Genomic DNA, 18,504 nt, shown 5'->3' with positions numbered 1-18,504 from the left:
CCGCATGCTGCATGTTGGTGCTTTAGATACTTTCTCTTATTTGATACTGACAATAAATTTGTGAAAAGTAAAACATGACTATTTTACAAAAGAGAAATAACTAAAAGAGTTTAATTAAACAAAGTCACAGACCAGCAATTAATTAGCTGAGCTAGAATCTTAACTCAATTTTCTGACCTCAAAACTCATGCTCTTTCTATTCCCTTGCCTACCCTGCAACATAGTACTCGGGCTGGTTAAACAAGCATAACATATGAAGCTTATAGCATATACTGAGCACTAAATTGTGTGAAATTATTAACCGGCATTCTTGAACATACACTTTACAAAGTCTGGTGCCACAAACCTTAGAGCAAGTCAAAATGTTTCCAATTTTTATTATTATTTGAGGATTGACTCTAGATTCTAAAAGGAAACAATATCCCTATCAGCCCCACCCTCTATAATATCCAAAAGAGTCAATCAATCTTGATCATTGTCAAGAACACTGAGTGCTTGTGCACATGTGTACATCCAGGAACATGAGAGGAAAATGTTAGCTTTCTATTTATTCTTACTGTTAACAAAAATAAGAAAGAATTTGGGTTTAAATAATGGTTAATAGTTGGATTTATATTGGATCCCTTATAATTGAGGACGCCTAATTTGTGGGCTCACTGCAAAATGAAAATGTGAGTTTCCTCCCTCAAAAAATATTAATGATTTTCAAGACAGTGACAGCAAACACTGCATCAAGTGCCCTTTTGAGCATGGGCCCTGTGAGATTGTGCCTGTCACACCCAGGAAGTCAACCCTGGTCACAAGTTATATTCCGTTTCTGAAGTATCCTAAAGGAAGAGTGATACTTCACTCATTTGTTCCCTTTCAGCATAGAAGAGAATGTACATGGATTACATTACCTAATTTTACCTAACCATCACAAAACTGAAGTGGCTTAGAAAGATTCCTACAAAGAGACTGTGGATTGAAGGCAGTATTTATCATATAAGCCCAAATGAATGACAAGGAAACAGCAAGGCTGAAATTCTTTGTACCTCTAGAATAATCTTATGGTCATTCTAGTCGGTAAAAACAACAGTGTAATGAAATCTGATAAAAAGCTAGATCACTTGTTTAAAAATTATAAATAATTTAGAACATGTATTTAAAATCATGATTGAAATAGAATTACCTTGTGCTAAGTGTATATTTTATCTTTTGAAAATAATGATAATATGAGAGCAGCATAATTAGCAAGATTTCAAAATATTGCTTATTTGATCTTTATTACATGTTTTTTTATTTCTCATTTTGTATGCTTTATAATTTATATAATTGTTCAATCTACATTTTAAAAATAAATATAGAATTATTGGAGTTGAATGTGCAAATATTTTTCCTGAAAGGGACGTGCAGTCCACAAAGTTTAGATGTCTCTGGTCCAGCCAGCATCTTCCTAAGAACACTAATGTTCCCCTACATGGCATTGTAAGTTCTGGGGTCAAAAAAGGTTCAAGGATTTCATAATCATGTAAGTTTGGTAAAAGATGCCCACAGGGGCTCTACATTTGTAATTGTAATGCAAAGTAGCATAGAGCCTTTAAGAAATTTTAAGATCAGTTTAACTTCTTTTCAAACTTATTAAAGCCAAGAACCTGTTTTCTCACACCTTTAACAACTAGGATGCTATTTGTGTTTTCTAGTAGGTATTGTGGAAAATATGGTTAAGGCAGGTCTGTATATTTACTGTGAAAAAATCTCTAGCTGAAGAACATAAAAATACCAATTCATATATACAGACAGAAACATCTTACATGTTACCGTTAGACAGACTTGGGCTTGAATTGTGGTTCTGAAACTAATTAATAGTATAACCTTATTATATCATTTAAATTCTTCAAAGGGAACATCTACTTCCCTACTTATAAAGCAAAGCCAATAACTGCTAGTCTGTTGATTAGTTTTACTGGCACTTCTTTACAAATAAAGGATTAAATGAGATAATACACGTTAAGGATTTAGTATTACACTGTGTGACTTTTTTAATGAAGAAAAAAATATTTTTTATAAACATTTTTGCCTACAAACCAAAACGACAGAACAAAATACTCCAAGATAGTTAGTTGATAGTATGCTATGATGATCATTAGTACTACTATACAATAGGGGTAAATAAGGACAAATGAAATACTTAAAACCCCATAACAGTATTTTAAACTTTTCCCAAATATAATTTTTAGCATGTTTACAAAAGAAATGGATTTGATTCATTTCCTGAGCTTCTCAAATTTGCCAAATGCTAAAGACAGATCAATTTTATGAATTACTTTCTATATACTTATCAGTATAAACAAAGTAGGATGACCAGTGAGTAACAGTGCACAGGGGTGACTATGCTGCATGAGCTGCCCTTCCCCAATCCACCCCCCAGGAGGTTTATAATATAGCAAAAGAGAGCAGAGCGGCTGCTATGCAAATAAGGTTTCAAGTCCATGCCCAACCAGACTGCTGCCACTAATATCCTCCCTGTAGAAATTGTAGAGCTGACACTGCACACGGTTTTAGACATCTTACCAGGTTCTGCACCATGCACATTCTTTCACTTCTCAGTTCAGCTACTAATCCATATATATCCACAAAATCATGATCATTTATATGTTGTGTTAAGTGGTCCAGAGCAATAAAAACTCCAGTTCTTCCAACTCCAGCACTGCAGGAAGAGTGAATATTGTTCAGCAAAAGATTGTTCATGTTGATAGTAAAGAAGAAAATGAATTATGATAATAATAAATCCTAAACAGTTCTTTTTCTTATTTGGAGGTAGATTTTCTTTGGAGTGTGTTTGGATTTGTATTGTTACCAAGACTAGATAGACCAAGATGATTATCATTAGCACTCTCATCAAATGTTTGAGTTTTTTTTTAATGTGAAATTTATTGTCAAATTGGTTTCCATACAACAGCCAGTGCTCAGCCCAACAGGTGCCCTCCTCAATGCCCATCACTCACTTTCCCTCCCTCCCACCCCCCATCAACCCTCAGTTTATTCTCAGTTTTTAAGAGTCTCTTATGGTTTGCCTCCGTCCCTTTCTAACTTTTTTTTCCCCCTTCCCCTTCCCCATGGTCTTCTGTTAAGTTTCTCAGGATCCACATAAGAGTGAAAACATATGGTATCTGTCTTTCTCTGTATGACTTATTTTACCTAGCATAACACTCTCCAGTTCCATCCATGTTGCTACAAAGGGCCAGATTTCATTCTTTCTCATTGCCAAGTAGTATTCCATTGTATATATAAACCACAACTTCTTTATCCATTCATCAATTGATGGACATTTAAGCTCTTTCCATAATTTGGCTATTGTTGAAAGTGCTGCTATAAATATTGGGGTACAAGTGCCCCTACGCATCAGCACTCCTGTACCCCTTGGGTAAATTCCTAGCAGTGCTATTGCTGGGTCATAGGGTAGATCGATTTTAAATTTTTTGAGGAAACTCCACACTGTTTTCCAGAGAGGCTGCAACAGTTTGCATTCCCACCAAGAGTGCAAGAGGGTTCTTGTTTCTCCACATCCTCGCCAGTATCTATAGTCTGATTTGTTCATTTTAGCCACTCTGACTGGCATGAGGTGATATCTCAGTGTGGTTTTGATTTGTATTTCCCTGATGAGGAGTGATGTTGAGCATGTTTTCATGGGCCTGTTGGTCATCTGGATGTCTTCTTTAGAGAAGTGTCTATTCATGTCTTCTGCCCATTTCTTCACTGGATTATTTGTTTTTTGGGTGTGGAGTTTGGTAAGTTCTTTATAGATTTTGGATACTAGCCCTTTGTCTGATATGTCATTTGCAAATATCTTTTCCCATTCCGTTGGTTGCCTTTTAGTTTTGTTGATTGTTTCCTTTGCTGTGCAGAAGCTTTTTATCTTGATGAGGTCCCAATAGTTCATTTTTGCTTTTAATTCCCTTGCCTTTGTAGATGTGTCAAGTAAGAAATTGCTGCAGCTGAGGTCAGAGAGGTTTTTTCCTGCTTTCTCCGCTAGGGTTTTGATGGTTTCCTGTCTCACATTCAGGTCCTTTATCCATTTTGAGTTTATTTTTATGAATAGTGTAAGAAAGTAGTCTAGTGTCATTCTTCTGCATGTTGCTGTCCAGCTCTCCCAGAACCATTTGTTAAAGAGACTTTTTTCCATTGGATATGCTTTCTTGCTTTGTCAAAGATTAGTTGGCCATACTTTTGTGGGTCCAATTCTGGAGTCTCTATTCTATTCCATTGGTCTATGTGTCTGTTTTTGTGCCAATACCATGCTGTCTTGATGATTACAGCTTTGTAGTAGAGGCTAAAGTCTGGGATTGTGATGCCTCCTGCTTTGGTTTTCTTCTTCAATATTACTTTGAGTCTTCGGGGCCTTTTGTGGTTCCATACACATTTTAGGATTGCTTGTTCTAGCTTCGAGAAGAATGCTGGTGCAATTTTGATTAGGATTGCATTGAATGTATAGATAGCTTTGGGTAGTATTGACATTTTAACAATATTTATTCTTCCAACCCATGAGCACGGAATGTTTTTCCATTTCTTTGTTATCCTCTTCAATTTCCTTCATAAGCTTTCTATAGTTTTCAGCATACAGATTTTTACATCTTTGGTTAGGTTTATTTATAGGTATTTTATGCTTCTTGGTGCAATTGTGAATGGGATCAGTTTCGTTTTTTGTCTTTCTGTCACTTCATTATTAGTGTATAAGAATGCAACTGATTTCTGTACATTAATTTTGTATCCTGTGACTTTGCTGAATTCATGTATCAGTTTTAGCAGACTTTTGGTGAGTCTAACGGGTTTTCCATGTATAGTACCATGTAATCTGTAAGAAGTGAAAGCTTGACTTCATCTTTGTGAATTTTGATGCCTTTGATTTCCTTTTGTTGTCTGATTGCAGATGCTAGAACTTCCAACACTATGTTAAACAACAGCGGTGAGAGTGGACATCCCTGTTGTGTTCCTGATCTCAGGGGGAGAGCTCTCAATTTTTCCCCATTGAGGATGAGATTAGCTGTGGGCTTTTCATAAATGGCTTTTATGATGTTTAAGTATGTTCCTTCTATCCCAACTTTCTTGAGGGTTTTTCTTAAGAAAGGATGCTGAATTTTGTCAAATGCTTTTTCTGCATCAATTCACAGAATCATGTGGTTCTTATCTTTTCTTTTATTAATGTGATGTATCACGTTGATTGATTTGTGAATACTGAAACTAGCCCTTGCAGCTCAGGAATGAATACCATTGATCATGGTGAATAATTCTTTTTACATGCTGTTGAATTCAGTTTGCTAGTATCTTGTTGAGAATTTTTGCATCCACATTCATCAGGGATATTGGTCTGTAGTTCTTTTTTTTTTTTTTTTTTTTTTTTTTTTTGCTGGGTCTCTGTCCGATTTGGGAATCAAAGTAATGTTGGCTTCATAGAATGAGTCTGGAAGTTTTCCTTCCCTTTCTATGTTTTGGAACAGCTTGAGAAGGATAGGTATTATCTCTTCTTTAAATGTCTTGTAGAATTCCCCAGGGAAGCCATCTGGTCCTGGACTCTTATTTGTTGGGAGATTTTTGATAACTGATTCAATTTCTTCTCTGGTTATGGGTCTGTTCAAATTTTCTATTTCTTCCTGTTTGAATTTTGGAAGTTTGTGGGTGTTTAGGAATTTGTCCATTCTTCCAGGTTGTCCAGGTTGCTGGCATATAATTTTTCATAGTATTCCCTGATAATTGCTTGTATTTCTGAGGGATTGGTTGTAATAATTCCATTTTAATTAATGATTTTATCTATTTGGGTCCTCTCCCTTTTCTTTTTGAGAAGGCTGGCTAGAGGTTTATCAATTTTGTTTATTTTTTAAAAAAACAAACTCTTGGTTTCATTGATCTGCTCTGCTGGTTTTTTTTTAAATTCTTTATTGTTTATTTCTGCTCTGACCTTTATTATTTCTCTTCTTCTGCTGGGTTGGGGTGTCTTTGCTGTTCTGCTTCTAGTTCCTTTAGGTGTGCTGTTAGATTTTGTATTTGGGATTTTTCTTGTTTCTTGAGATAGGCCTGAATTGCAATGCATTTTCCTCTCAGGACTGCCTTTGCTGCATCCCAAAGTGTTTGGATTGTTGTATTTTCATTTTCATTTGTTTCCATATATTTTTAAATTTCTTCTCTAATTGCCTGGTTGACCTATTCATTCTTTAGTAGGGTGTGCTCTAACCTCCATGCTTTTGGAGGTTTTCTAGACTTTTTCCTGTAGTTGATTTCAAGTTTCATAGCATTGTGGTTTGAAAGTGTGCATGGTATGATCTCAATTATTTTATACTTATTAAGGGCTCTTTTGTGACGGAGTATGTGATCTATCTTGGACAATTTTACATGTGCACTCGAGAAAAATGTATATTCTGTTGCTCTGTGATGCAGAGTTCTAAATACGTCTGTCAAGTCCATCTGATCCAATGTATCATTCAGGGCCCTTGTTTCTTTATTGATTCTGTGTCTAGATGATCTATCCAGTGTTGTAAGTGGAGTATTAAAGTCCCCTGCAATTTCCAAATTCTTATCAATAAGGTTGCCTATGTTTGTGATTGTTTAATATATTTGGGGGCTCCTGTATTCGGTGCCTAGACATATATAATTGTTAGCTCTTCCTGACGGATAGACCCTGTAATTATTATATAATGTCCTTCTTCATCTCTTGTTACAGCCTTTAATTTAAAGTCTAGTTTGTCTGATATAAGTATGGCTACTCCAGCTCTTTGACTTCCAGTGGCATGATAGATAGTTCTCCATTCCCTCACTTTTAATCTGAAGGTGTCCTCAGGTCTAAAATGAGTCTCCTGTAGACAGCAAATAGATGGGTCTTGTTTTTTTTTAATCCATGCTGATACCCTATGTCTTTTGGTTGGAGCATTTAGTCTATTTACATTCAGTGTTATTATTGAAAGATAATGGGTTTAGAGTCATTGTGATATCTGTAGGTTTCATGCTTGTAGTAATGTCTCTGGTACTTTGTTGTCCTTGTAACATTTCACTCATAGAGTCCTCCTTAGGATCTCTTGTAGGGCTGGCTTAGTGATGATGAATTCCTTCAGTTTTTGTTTGTTTGGAAAACCTTTATCTCTCCTATTCTGAATGACACACTTGCTGGATAAAGGGTTCTTGGCTGCATATTTTTTCTGTTCATCACATTGAAAATTTCCTGCCATTTGTTTCTGGCCTGCCAAGTTTCAGTAGATAGGTCTGCTACTACACTTTGTGTCTACCTTTGTACGTTAGGGCCTGTTTATCCCTAGCTGCTTTCAGAATTGTCTCTTTATCCTTGTATTTTGCCAGTTTCACTATGATATGTTGTACAGAAGATCGATTCAAGTTTCATCTGAAGGGAGTTCTCTGTACCTCTTGGATTTCAATGCCTGTTTCCTTCCCCATATCAGGGAAGTTCTCAGCTAGGATTTGTTCAAGTACACCTTCAGCCCCTTTTTCTCTCTTTTCCTCTTCTGGAATTCCTATAATACAGATATTGTTCCATTTGATTGCAATACTTAGTTCTCTAATTCTCCCCTCATACTCCTGGATTTTTTTCTCTCTTTTTCTCAGCTTCCTCTTTTTCCATAATTTTACCTTCTAATTCAGCTATTGTCTCCTCTGTCTCTTCAATCCATGCTATTTTTTTTTAACCAGTAGAACTTTTCCTCTTTCATAATATTTTAAGGGGTGTATTCGGAGAAGTATACAGATGATTTGTTTGTTTCAAGTTTTTATTAAAATGTAGTCAGTTAACATGTAGTGTAATAATAGTTATAGGAGTAGAATTTAGTGATTTAACACTTACATACAACACCCAGTGCTCCTCACAAGCGCCCTCCTTAATCCCCATCACCCATTTAGCCCATCTTCCACTCACCTGCCTTCCATCAACCTTCAGTTTGTTCTCTATAGTTAAGAGTCTCTTATGGTTTGCCTTTTTCTTTATTTTTCCTTCCCCTGTGTTCATCTGTTTTGTTCCTTAAGTTCTACATATGAATGAAATCATATGGTATCTGTCTTTCTCTGAATGACTTATTTCACTTAGCACAATATACTCTAGCTCCATCCACATCATTGCAAATGGCAAGATTTCATTCCTTTTGATGGCTGAGTAATATTCCATTATATATACATACATATCAAGAAGTTTTTTTTTTAAACTGTTGAACATTTTTAACACCAGAAACTTTGTATTGCACATATTTTTGGTTACGAATAGAAATGCTGAATATTAAAAATGCCAACTGTTTAGCCCTACAGCATTTACTCTGCTTCTTACTGGCAGTCTCTCATCTGTTCTTTTCACTTTCTTTTCTTAGAATTTTTTTACTTCCTATAGATAATAAAATTGAAAAGCTATTTCCTTTTAAGAAATTAGCTTAGGGTTGCCTGGGTGGCTCAGTCAGTTAAGCATTTGACTTCGGCTCAGGTCATGATCTCATGGTTTGTGAGTTTGAGCCCTGCATCAGGTTGTGTGCTGACAGCTCAGAGCCTGGAGCCTGCTTCGGATTCTGGGTCTCCCTCTCTCTCTATCCCTCCCCGACTAGTGTTCTGTCTCTCTCTGTCTCTCAAAAATAAGTAAATGTAAAAAAAAAGTTTTTTTAATTAAAAAAAGAAATTAGTTTCATACCCAAGGACAAGTATGTGCTCCATAGAAATCATGAACTGATAAAATTGACAAGATTTATGCAGAAATTCCCATTAGAAGAAAAAAGACTCATAGCTATTCGAATGGTTAACACAGGAAGTAAATATAAAAAAAGAAAAAAAGACACAGGGAAGGCCACCTAGTCTTATAAATGTTACTTTGAACAACATAAAATTGCCATTTTTGTAAGTAAGAAATAACTGAATCTTAGCAATTTCCCATGATTCAGCCATATACGAAATAATGAGCATTACAACATAAATCCAATTATGGTAACACATATATACACATGCCTGAACAGAGTAATTGGTTATTACATTATTCAATATATTTTGAATGTCAGACCCTGTCCAGGCATCTGGGGTGCAGCTATGAACAACAATCCAAAGTCTCTGCACTTGAGGAGCTTATTTTCTAGAGGACAGTGAAGGGCAGTACACAAATACTGCATAGAATGTACCTGGCAGTAATAAGCACTATGAAGAAAGAGAAATCAGGTTAAGGAGAAGGTGTCTCTGATTATGTAATATTTGGAAAGAAACTCGCATAAGGGAGCACACAGTGTGAGAGGAGCACTGCAGCCGGAGGGTGTGTCTGGGGAGGTGTGTGTGGAGCATGTTCTGCATGTTGGAAGAAGAGCAAGGAGCCCAGGGCCGGGGGACTGCCGTGGAGAGGTGAGAGGGGAGAGGCGTCAGAGTACTTGCTGCAGGGCCGCAGGTGGAGTGTGAGAGCAAGGGCAGAGTCAGGGATGACTCCAGGTTCTGGCACCATGGGGAGTGGACTTGCAGTTCACCAAGATGGGGACTGAGAAGGTGGAGTGAGGTTGGAGATTGAATCAAGTGTTCTGTTTTGGACACATCAAATTTTCAGTTTTGTGGTCATTCAGGTTGTCACATTAAATTGGCAGTTAAATGTACATCTGAGTTGAGGTGAGAAGCTGCGGTTAGAGATAAAAATTTAGTAGAGTTTTAAATGATACCAAAAATAATTATTAATTTGAGCATTCTTTTTTCTGATATTTCATCCATTTCTATTACAAAGGGGGAGACTCTCTCTCTCTCTCTCTCTCTCTCTCTCTCTCTCTCTGTCTTTCTATTGAAGTATAATTGACACACAATGTGACATTAGTTTTAGGTATACAACATAGTGATTTGGTTAAGTCTATAGATTATGCTATGTTCATCACAGTGTAGCTACTACCTGCTCTCTACTCTTTTTAAAAAATTTTTTAATGTTTATTTATTTTTGAAGGAGACAGAGAGAGAGAGAGAGAGAGAGAGAGAGAGAGAGAGAGAGGGAGAGACATGAGGGGGGAGGTGCAGAGAAAAAGGGAGACACAAAATCCAAAGCAGGCTCTAGGCTTTGAGCTGTCAGCACAGAGCTCGACATGGGGCTTGAACCTATGGACTGCGAGGTCATGACCTGAGCCAAAGTTGGACACTTAACTGACTGAGCCCCATGCTCTCTACTCTTTTTGAGGCTATAAGGGATTAGGTACTTTTCTTTTCTAATGGATGTTAGTGTCAGTATATGTGCAAGACACAAAGAAGCTAAAGGCAGCTACTGTTCATTAAAAATTTCAGGGCGCCTGCGTGGCGCAGTCGGTTAAGCGTCTGACTTCAGCCAGGTCATGATCTCACGGTCGGTGAGTTCGAGCCCCGCGTCAGGCTCTGGGCTGATGGCTCAGAGCCTGGAGCCTGTTTCTGATTCTGTGTCTCCCTCTCTCTCTGCCCCTCTCCCATTCATGCTCTGTCTCTCTCTGTTGCAAAAATAAATAAACGTTGAAAAAAAAAAATTTAAAAAAAAATTTTAATCATCAATGACCCAGCTTAACAGGAATAGTTGACTTTAGAAGCAAGCTGTTAATCTATTTATATCATACACTATTTTGATGAAAATGTTATGTTTAGGGAGGGGAAATGGAAATAAGACAGTAAAAATGAGGCTTTTAATCTTGGTTCTGTATGCTTTTTAAACCTAAATATTGTTTAGATATTTTGTAATGAGCAAGCATTTATGTATTACCTTTATAATTTAAAAAAATGTAAAATATTCCTAGAAAATATATAACCATTTAAATCACATATTGAATTTTCTCCTCTAAATAAAAGTAAAAAACTTGGATGGATTAATATTTTCTTACATCTTTAACCAGACTGATTACAGCATACACCTGTTAGAAAAATTATCAATCAGTTATTGGAAAAATTATAATTAATAATTTATTAATTATTAATGTGACTAAGTACTGTTACCTAATAATTTTATTGCAGTAATAGATATGTAACAAACAATTTACCATTTTAACCATATTTAAGTACACAACTCAGTTGGCATGAAACACATTCACAACATTGTGCAACCATCACCACTATCCATTTCCAGAACTTTTTCATCATCCCAAGCAGAAGTTCTCATGAAACAACTAATTAAACAACATACACATTATAACTCCCCATCTCTCTCTCCCTCAAGTCCCTGGTAACCACAATTTTACTTTTTGTCTCTATGAATTTACCTATTCTAGGAATCTCATGTAAATGGAATCATAAAATAGTGTATTATTATCCACTTTTTCTCTATTTACAAACCAATTGTTGAAGAGACACAAGTTGAGACTTATTTAGATCTATCACGTTAGAAAACACAAATTAAATCAATCTGTCCAGAAAAACTCTGAATGCTAAAAACCTTGAATTTTATTTCTAAGTATTAAATACCAATGAAAATGAGGAGACAATTTTCAACTTGCAGTTATATTCTCTTAACCATGTTCAAAAAGCAGCCAAAGAAGGACATGAGAGTAGCTAAAGTTTGTACAAATTTGTTATAATACTTGGGTTGGTCACCCAATTTAATCTTTATTTTAAAGTTCATTTTCTTTTATTCTTTACAACTCAAATCTAAAAATTCTTTTTACAAAAAATTAAATTATGATAGTAGACTAATGCCAATTGAAATAATAAAGGATCTGATGTTTATTTGTAAAATTCTTAAAATCCTACACACACACACACACACACAAACACACACACACACATGACACCATACACACACACACACACACACACACACACACACACACATCAGTGAGGGGCTACAATTAAAAAAAAATTAAAGACTTTCCTTTGAGAGGCATAATCCAGTCAAGACTTCAGGAAAGTTCCCTTATCAATGGTATCATGATAATCAAAAGACACATTGGGTTTAAACGCCATTTCTAGTGTTTCATATAAGGTTCTGAAAATATCTTCCTTACCTGCAGTGAACAATCATAGGTGTTGTGTCATGTGCTCTGCTTGCTCGAACCAACTTTACAAAGTGAACCAGAGGGGCACTGTTTTCAGGGACTCCATGCTCAGGCCAAGCAGTAAAATTGCACTGTCTCACAGTCATACAATCTCCATGCTAGGCAACATGACAGATTATAGAAGCACAATACAATTATTAAAGTACCACAGTGAAGGTTTAAGGCAGCTTATGTCTTAGCTTTTGAAGGTGATCTTTTAAAAATGACTATTTACCAAAGGGAAGAAACTATGTTTTCATGATTTCCTGCAAGACAGGTCTTCTATTATTGCTACAATAAAGCAAATTGCCTTTCAGCATGAATGGCAACAATAAAAAAGCTTACAAACAGAGGATAATATAGAGTGTTTATATTCAAATGTAGTGTAACATTTCGTAGGACAAGAATTGTAGATTTTAAAACAATTTTGTTCCGGGGCACCTGGGTGGTTTAATTGGTGAAGCATGGTTCAGTCGGTTAAGCATCCGACTTTGGCTGAGGTCATGATCTCACGGTTCATGAGTTCAAGCCCCATGTCGGGTTCTGGGCTGACAGCTCAGAGCCTGGAGCCTGCTTCAGATTCTGTGTCTCCCTCTCTCTCTCTCGCTCTGAACCTTCCCCACTCACTCTCTGTCTCTGTCTCTCTCCCTCAAGAATAAACATTTACAAATTAAAAATTAAAAAAAAACCAATTTTATTCCAAAATGCAAACACATTCACCTATTATTCAAAACACAGGTAATGAGTGTCTGATAATGTTAGAAAGTATAAATTTCCTTAGATCGTTTTCTGTGTGTATAGGCATTTATACAAACTAGTAGGTGGGATCCCATACTATACCTTATGTATTGGTTCTGGGTTAAATAGAAAATCAAATTATTAAGATGAGGAAAGAGATTACTGATTAAGGAAATTCCTGTTTTAAGTCAAATATTATAGTTTCTTCATCAAATAAAAACCTAATAATCTAGTTATTTCCTTCTTTTTTTCCTTTGTCTACCTAACAATTTGGTGATACTTGGTTAATGTAAACTTTAACCATGAGATTTGGAATTAAACAAAGTGACACAGATATTGAGGTCAGTTACCAACTAAAAACTTTGGTTTAGAAAATATTAGGAAAGCACTGTTGAATGTAGAGGTATTGTTGCAAGGGGCAGTTCGGGAAATTAATTTTACTTCTAGACATTTAGAGACTCATATTTACTATTGCGTTCCCCTCCATTGCCTTTTTTTACCCTTTCAATTTTCAGATCCCTGATGGTCCAATCTATTTGAACATCCTCCATTAGCTTTGTAATCACTATATCTCCAAAGACAGTAACTGGTTTGTTGTCCTCTGGCCAATACTGATGGCATCTGATCTGTATTCAGAGAAAATCACCAGTCATAAGAACCACTGTTATATTAGAATATATATCACAGTTATTGCTACTAAGTTAAAACTGCCTCATAGACAGATGTCTAAGTTATTGATGACTCACAGCATTAGCTGAAATTGTCACACATATATTAAGACAATTGTAAGATAACATCTTGTGAAAGATTTTTAAATAACTTACCCGTCCTTTTTCAAAACACTGTGTTAGCATTACTAATGTTTTTGCTCTGGTTTCCCACACCATTCTCCAAAAATCCCCAACTGTTCCTGGTAATGGACCTTGGGTGGCAATAAATTCATTTGGACATAGGTAGCCCTAAAAGGATATAATTACAACATTAAATATATATATATATATATATATATATATATATATATATATATATACACACACATATATGCAATACATCAAAATATACTGGTTGTAAAATATATAATAGAATGTTGAATTCACCTACAAATTCACTATCTTGAATGAAGTACCATTAATATTCTGTTCAATTTCTTTACAGTATTAAAAGATGTACATTCTTCCATTGAAATAATATTTATGAGTTCCTACTGTGTGCTAGGCACTGTTCTAGGAATTGGGGATTCAAGCCCTGGCAAAGACACTAAAATTCTTCTTCTCATTTATCTTATATTCTAGTTAGGGGGAGATAGACATTAAGTCTATCAATAAGTCCATTAAATAACCAAATTACACAGAATTTTTAAAGTGATAAGTGCTATGAAAGAGGGTTTTCAGAAAATATGGTGTTCAGAAAAGACTCATGGGTAATATCTTAGGGAAAATGTGAAGAAGGAAGGGAGTAAGCTCTGCAGGATTTGGGGGAAGGTTTTCCAGGTACGAAGTCAAGTGTAACAGCATTAGAGGAATAATATGTCTAGAATTTAATAGCAAGTGGCTGGAGTGGAGTAAATGAGGGAAGACAGTTATAGAAGATGACATAAGAAAGAACAGGGGAGGGAGGATAAGGGTACTTTACATCCTAGTAGATAATTATAAGACTGGTTTTTACTCTGGATGATACAGAAACCTGATGAAAGGCTTTCAACATACAGTGTTCAAAGCATACACTCTATATGGTTTAGCAGTTTTACTCTGGTTTCTGTAAGAAGACCAGCCTATAGGGGTTAAAAAGTGAAAGGAGGGGGGTACCTGGGTGGCTCATTAAACAAGTCTGATTCTTGATTTCGGCTCAGGTCATGATCTCAGTTTGTGGGATGGAGCTCCACATCAGGCTCTGCACTGACAGCATGGAGCCTACTTGGGATTCTCTCTTTCTCTCTGCCTTCCCCTGCTCGTGTGCTTGCTCACTCTCTTTCCAAATACATACATACATACATACATACATACATACATACATATGTTTTTAAAAAAGTGAAAGAAGGAGAGTGGTTAGAAGGTTATTGCAACAATCCAACCACGGGGGTAATTTGGCTGACAGCAATGGGGATGGTGAGAAGTGATAAGATATGGATATATTTTGAAGACAGAGTCAAGAGAATTTGCTGATGGACTGGATATTGGGTATAAGAATTTCAGAGGAAGATGGGGAAGACTTCTGGATGCAGATTTGAAGGGAAAATTAGGAATTTATAATTGACATATTAAACCTGAAATCCTTGTTAGATATTCAAGTAGGAATATCATGAAGGCAATTGGGTATATGAGTCTGAAATTCAGGAAGACATCCAAACTGGATGCATAATTTGAAAGTAATCATTGCATAGGTCTCAGTTAAAACACAAGAATGGATGAAATTATGAGGAAATGCATTTGGAAAGAAATCATAAATTCAAGAATTGAGCTCTAGATAATTCCACTGTTTGGTGGTGGAGGAGATAACAGAGAACCAATGAGACTGAGAAGAAAGAATCAAAGTTGTAGATGGAAAATCGAGAGAATGATGTCCTGGATATGCAATGAAGGAAGTGTTTCAAGGATGAGTAATGGTAATTATGGTAATTGAATAATGGTAATCGAATGGTAATCATTCGATTTATAAAATGTTTTTGCCAGTCATTTGCATTTCACTTTTTTTAGGGACTAAATGTCCTTTGGTACTATAGTATTCTATCAAAGTAGGGACAAATATGTTTCTGATGTTATTACAGTTCATTTTCATCATGAGTTTAATATTTAATTTCTAATTATAGTAAAAATATATCCTTAAGTTAAAGTAAGTTAGAGAATTGTGAGGTTTTGATGACTTTCTCATGTCCCATTGCATAGTGTTATTATTGTTAGCTCTCTTGAAAATATTTCTAAACTCATTTGTAAAGTTAGTGGCTGTTTATAGGGATGCAGTATCTTTTTTCCTCCCTACCTCTCTCCCACAGTCTATCCACTATTGAAATGTTCCAAGCTCTCTGTGAGTCCTAGCTTCAGGAGCACAATTCCCAAGAACAGCCAAGGGCAGAGGGATAAACACGTATTAATCTAGTTACAGACCCTGGCCTGGAGTTTCCCAATCTTAAGGTATTTCCCTCGGACCACCTTCTGGTCTTCCCTTTTCCTTTCCCCAGACTTGGTGTTCTGCTTTTCCATCTGAAGAGTAGTTATTTTGCTTTCTTCCTTACCTCCCTGTACAGTTTTCCTCCCTTTTCCTCTAGCACTCAGAGAGAGAAATAAGAATCCAGTGTCCATTTGTAGATGGCTCCTGTCTTTTGCTTCTGGAAAAAGTGTTCATGAACTTTCAGATGGAGGTGCCATGGAACAAAATTGGGGAGTGGGGGGAAATATCAGATGTATATTTCTGAGAAGTCTTCACTCTTTCTGAGGGAAGACTGCCTGACTTTGGGGATGGTGAAGTAAGGGACACTATGATTTAATGGCTTTTCTATTTCCATCTGTTCCTGGCATTTCAAGCAAAGATTTACCCGAAAGCTAAGAGCAACAATATACTGCCCACTCCAATTCTGAAATCTTCCTTAATGTAGGGTGCTTTCCATCAGAGCCTGCTTACCATGCAGCTCAGTAATGATTTTGAATATCATTACATGTGGGTCATAGTGACTTTGTTGTAAGATTTATTATATTACAACATCACTTGATTATAGCAGGATATATATATTCAGAATTCTTAGTTTATTGCTCACCCTCCATTATCATCTTCTTATGGCTGTTTCCTGACAACCTATAATATTTAGAAGGGACACTGGGGTTTCATGAATATTCCTTTGTTTATGTAATCTGTGTAGGTTTAGTTATACCTACTAAAACCATCAGTTTCTTTTGTAATCACATTCATGCCCTATACTGTTACCCTATATCTGGTTGAACATTAGAGGATGTGAGCTATTCTTTTGTACCTACTTATTGGGGAATAAAAATTATACAAATCAATACATCACTGATACAATTATTTGCCTTTGTCCTGTTCTATAGTATCACAAAACACATGATCATTAGCACATTGATTAAAGTTAAATGCATATATGCATCATTCTGTAAATCAAAGTAAAACTTCAGCATGCTATAGAGTTTAGGCTACAATGAAAATTAATAATCACAAGATTTCACCAAAATCTTTAGAGAAGAATTACATTTTCAAGGGAATTAATAATTTCATAAGTGACTAAAATATTCTTACTGCAACAGAAAATGTGTGTGGTTTTTCAAAATGGATTTAAAGTTCTTGCAGAAAAATAGGCTTGATTTAAAGTTTTTGCATAAATATTCAAAAGATCCCTTAACTCCTCTGAACCCTCCCTCACTTCCCCTATGAATAAATCTTAAATTCTCCAATTATTTATTTCTTTCACAATAGGACCCAATATATGACTGTAATTATGGAGTTATAATTAATCAATACAGAACTTAGAATGAATTTTCCCCCCTTAACAGAGGTTTCAAGGCAGGACGGAGCATCACATAAGCAGAGTTCCAGTGGGACCAAAGGCAATGGCAGGCCTGGGAGTGAAGACCTATGAACAAGAAAATAATAAAAGACTATGGGCAGCAAAAAACAAACAACCCAGTTAATAAATGGGCAGAATATATGAATAGACACCTTTCCAAAGAAGACATCCGGATGGCTAACAGACAGATGAAAAGATGCTCAAAAATCACACATCATCAGGGAAATACAAATCAAAACCACATTGAGATACCACCTCATACTGGTCGGAATGGCTAAACTTAACACAAGAAACAACAGATGTTGGCGAGGATGCAGAGAAAGGGGAAACCTCTTGCACTGTTGCTGGGAATGTATACTGGTGCGGCCACTCTGGAGAATAGTATGGAGTTTCCTCAGGAAACTAAAAATAGAACTACCCTACAATCCAGCAATTGCACCAGTAGGTATTTACCCAAAGGATACAAAAATACAGATTAGAAGGGGTACACCATCTACATATGCACCCCAATGTTTATAGCAGCACTCTCAACAATAGCCAAATTGTGGAAAAAGCCTAAATGTCCATCAACTGATGAATGGATAAAGAATTGTGGTTTATATACACAATGGAGTACTATGTGGCAATGAGAAAGAATGAAATATGGCCCTTTGTAGCAACGTGGATGGAACTGGAGAGTGTGGTGCTAAGTGAAATAAGCCATACAGAGAAAGACAGATACCATATGCTTTCACTCTTATGTGGATCCTGAGAAACTTAAAAGAAACCCATGGGGGAGGGGAAGGAAAAAAAAAGAGGTTAGAGTGGGAGAGAGCCAAAGCATAAGAGACTCTTAAAAACTGAGAACAAACTGAGGGTTGATGGGGGTGGGAGGGAGGGGTGGGTAGGTGATGGGCATTGAAGAGGGCATCTTTTGGGATGAGCACTGGGTGTTGTATGGAAACCAATTTGACAATAAATTTCATATATAAAAAAAAAGAAGATGTGGTATATACACACAATGGAATATGACTCAGCCATCAAAAAGAATGAGATCTTGCCATTTGCAACTATTGTAGATGGAGCTAGAGTGTATTATGCTAAGAGAAGTCAGTCAGAGGATGACAATTACCATTAATTTCACTCATATGTGGAATTTAGGAAACAAAACAGATGAACATATGGAAAGGGGGTAGAGAGAATAAAGGGAAATAAACCACAAGAGACTCTTCACAATAGAGAACAAACTGAGGTTTGATGGAGGGAGGTGGGTGGGAAATGGGCTAGATGGGTAATGTGTACTAAGGAGGGCACTTATGATGA

The 18,504-nt window shown here is 36.2% G+C and overlaps 1 protein-coding gene and 1 long non-coding RNA gene across 7 annotated transcripts in view; one reads left to right on the top strand and one right to left on the bottom strand.

The window, feature by feature from the left end:
* The window catches only part of PTPRQ (protein tyrosine phosphatase receptor type Q), a 255,558-nt gene that overhangs the window by 4,068 nt on the left and 232,986 nt on the right, over positions 1-18,504 (bottom strand). For 2 of the 3 annotated variants that reach the window (XM_045062106.1, XM_045062107.1), the window contains 4 exons: positions 13,517-13,651; positions 13,193-13,318; positions 11,925-12,073; positions 2,554-2,689 (listed from right to left, as the gene is read on the bottom strand). In XM_045062106.1, the coding sequence (XP_044918041.1) occupies positions 2,554-2,689; positions 11,925-12,073; positions 13,193-13,318; positions 13,517-13,651 (546 nt within the window). The remainder of the gene's footprint in view (positions 1-2,553; positions 2,690-11,924; positions 12,074-13,192; positions 13,319-13,516; positions 13,652-18,504) is intronic. The other variant, XM_045062108.1, reaches the window with a different exon arrangement.
* Positions 1-18,504, top strand: part of LOC111561396 — a 166,661-nt gene that overhangs the window by 27,374 nt on the left and 120,783 nt on the right. The window lies entirely within an intron of this gene.

Source organism: Felis catus, chromosome B4 (assembly GCF_018350175.1).
Source record: "Felis catus isolate Fca126 chromosome B4, F.catus_Fca126_mat1.0, whole genome shotgun sequence".
Taxonomy (NCBI): domain Eukaryota; kingdom Metazoa; phylum Chordata; class Mammalia; order Carnivora; family Felidae; genus Felis; species Felis catus.
This window is presented reverse-complemented; position numbering and strand designations above follow the sequence as displayed.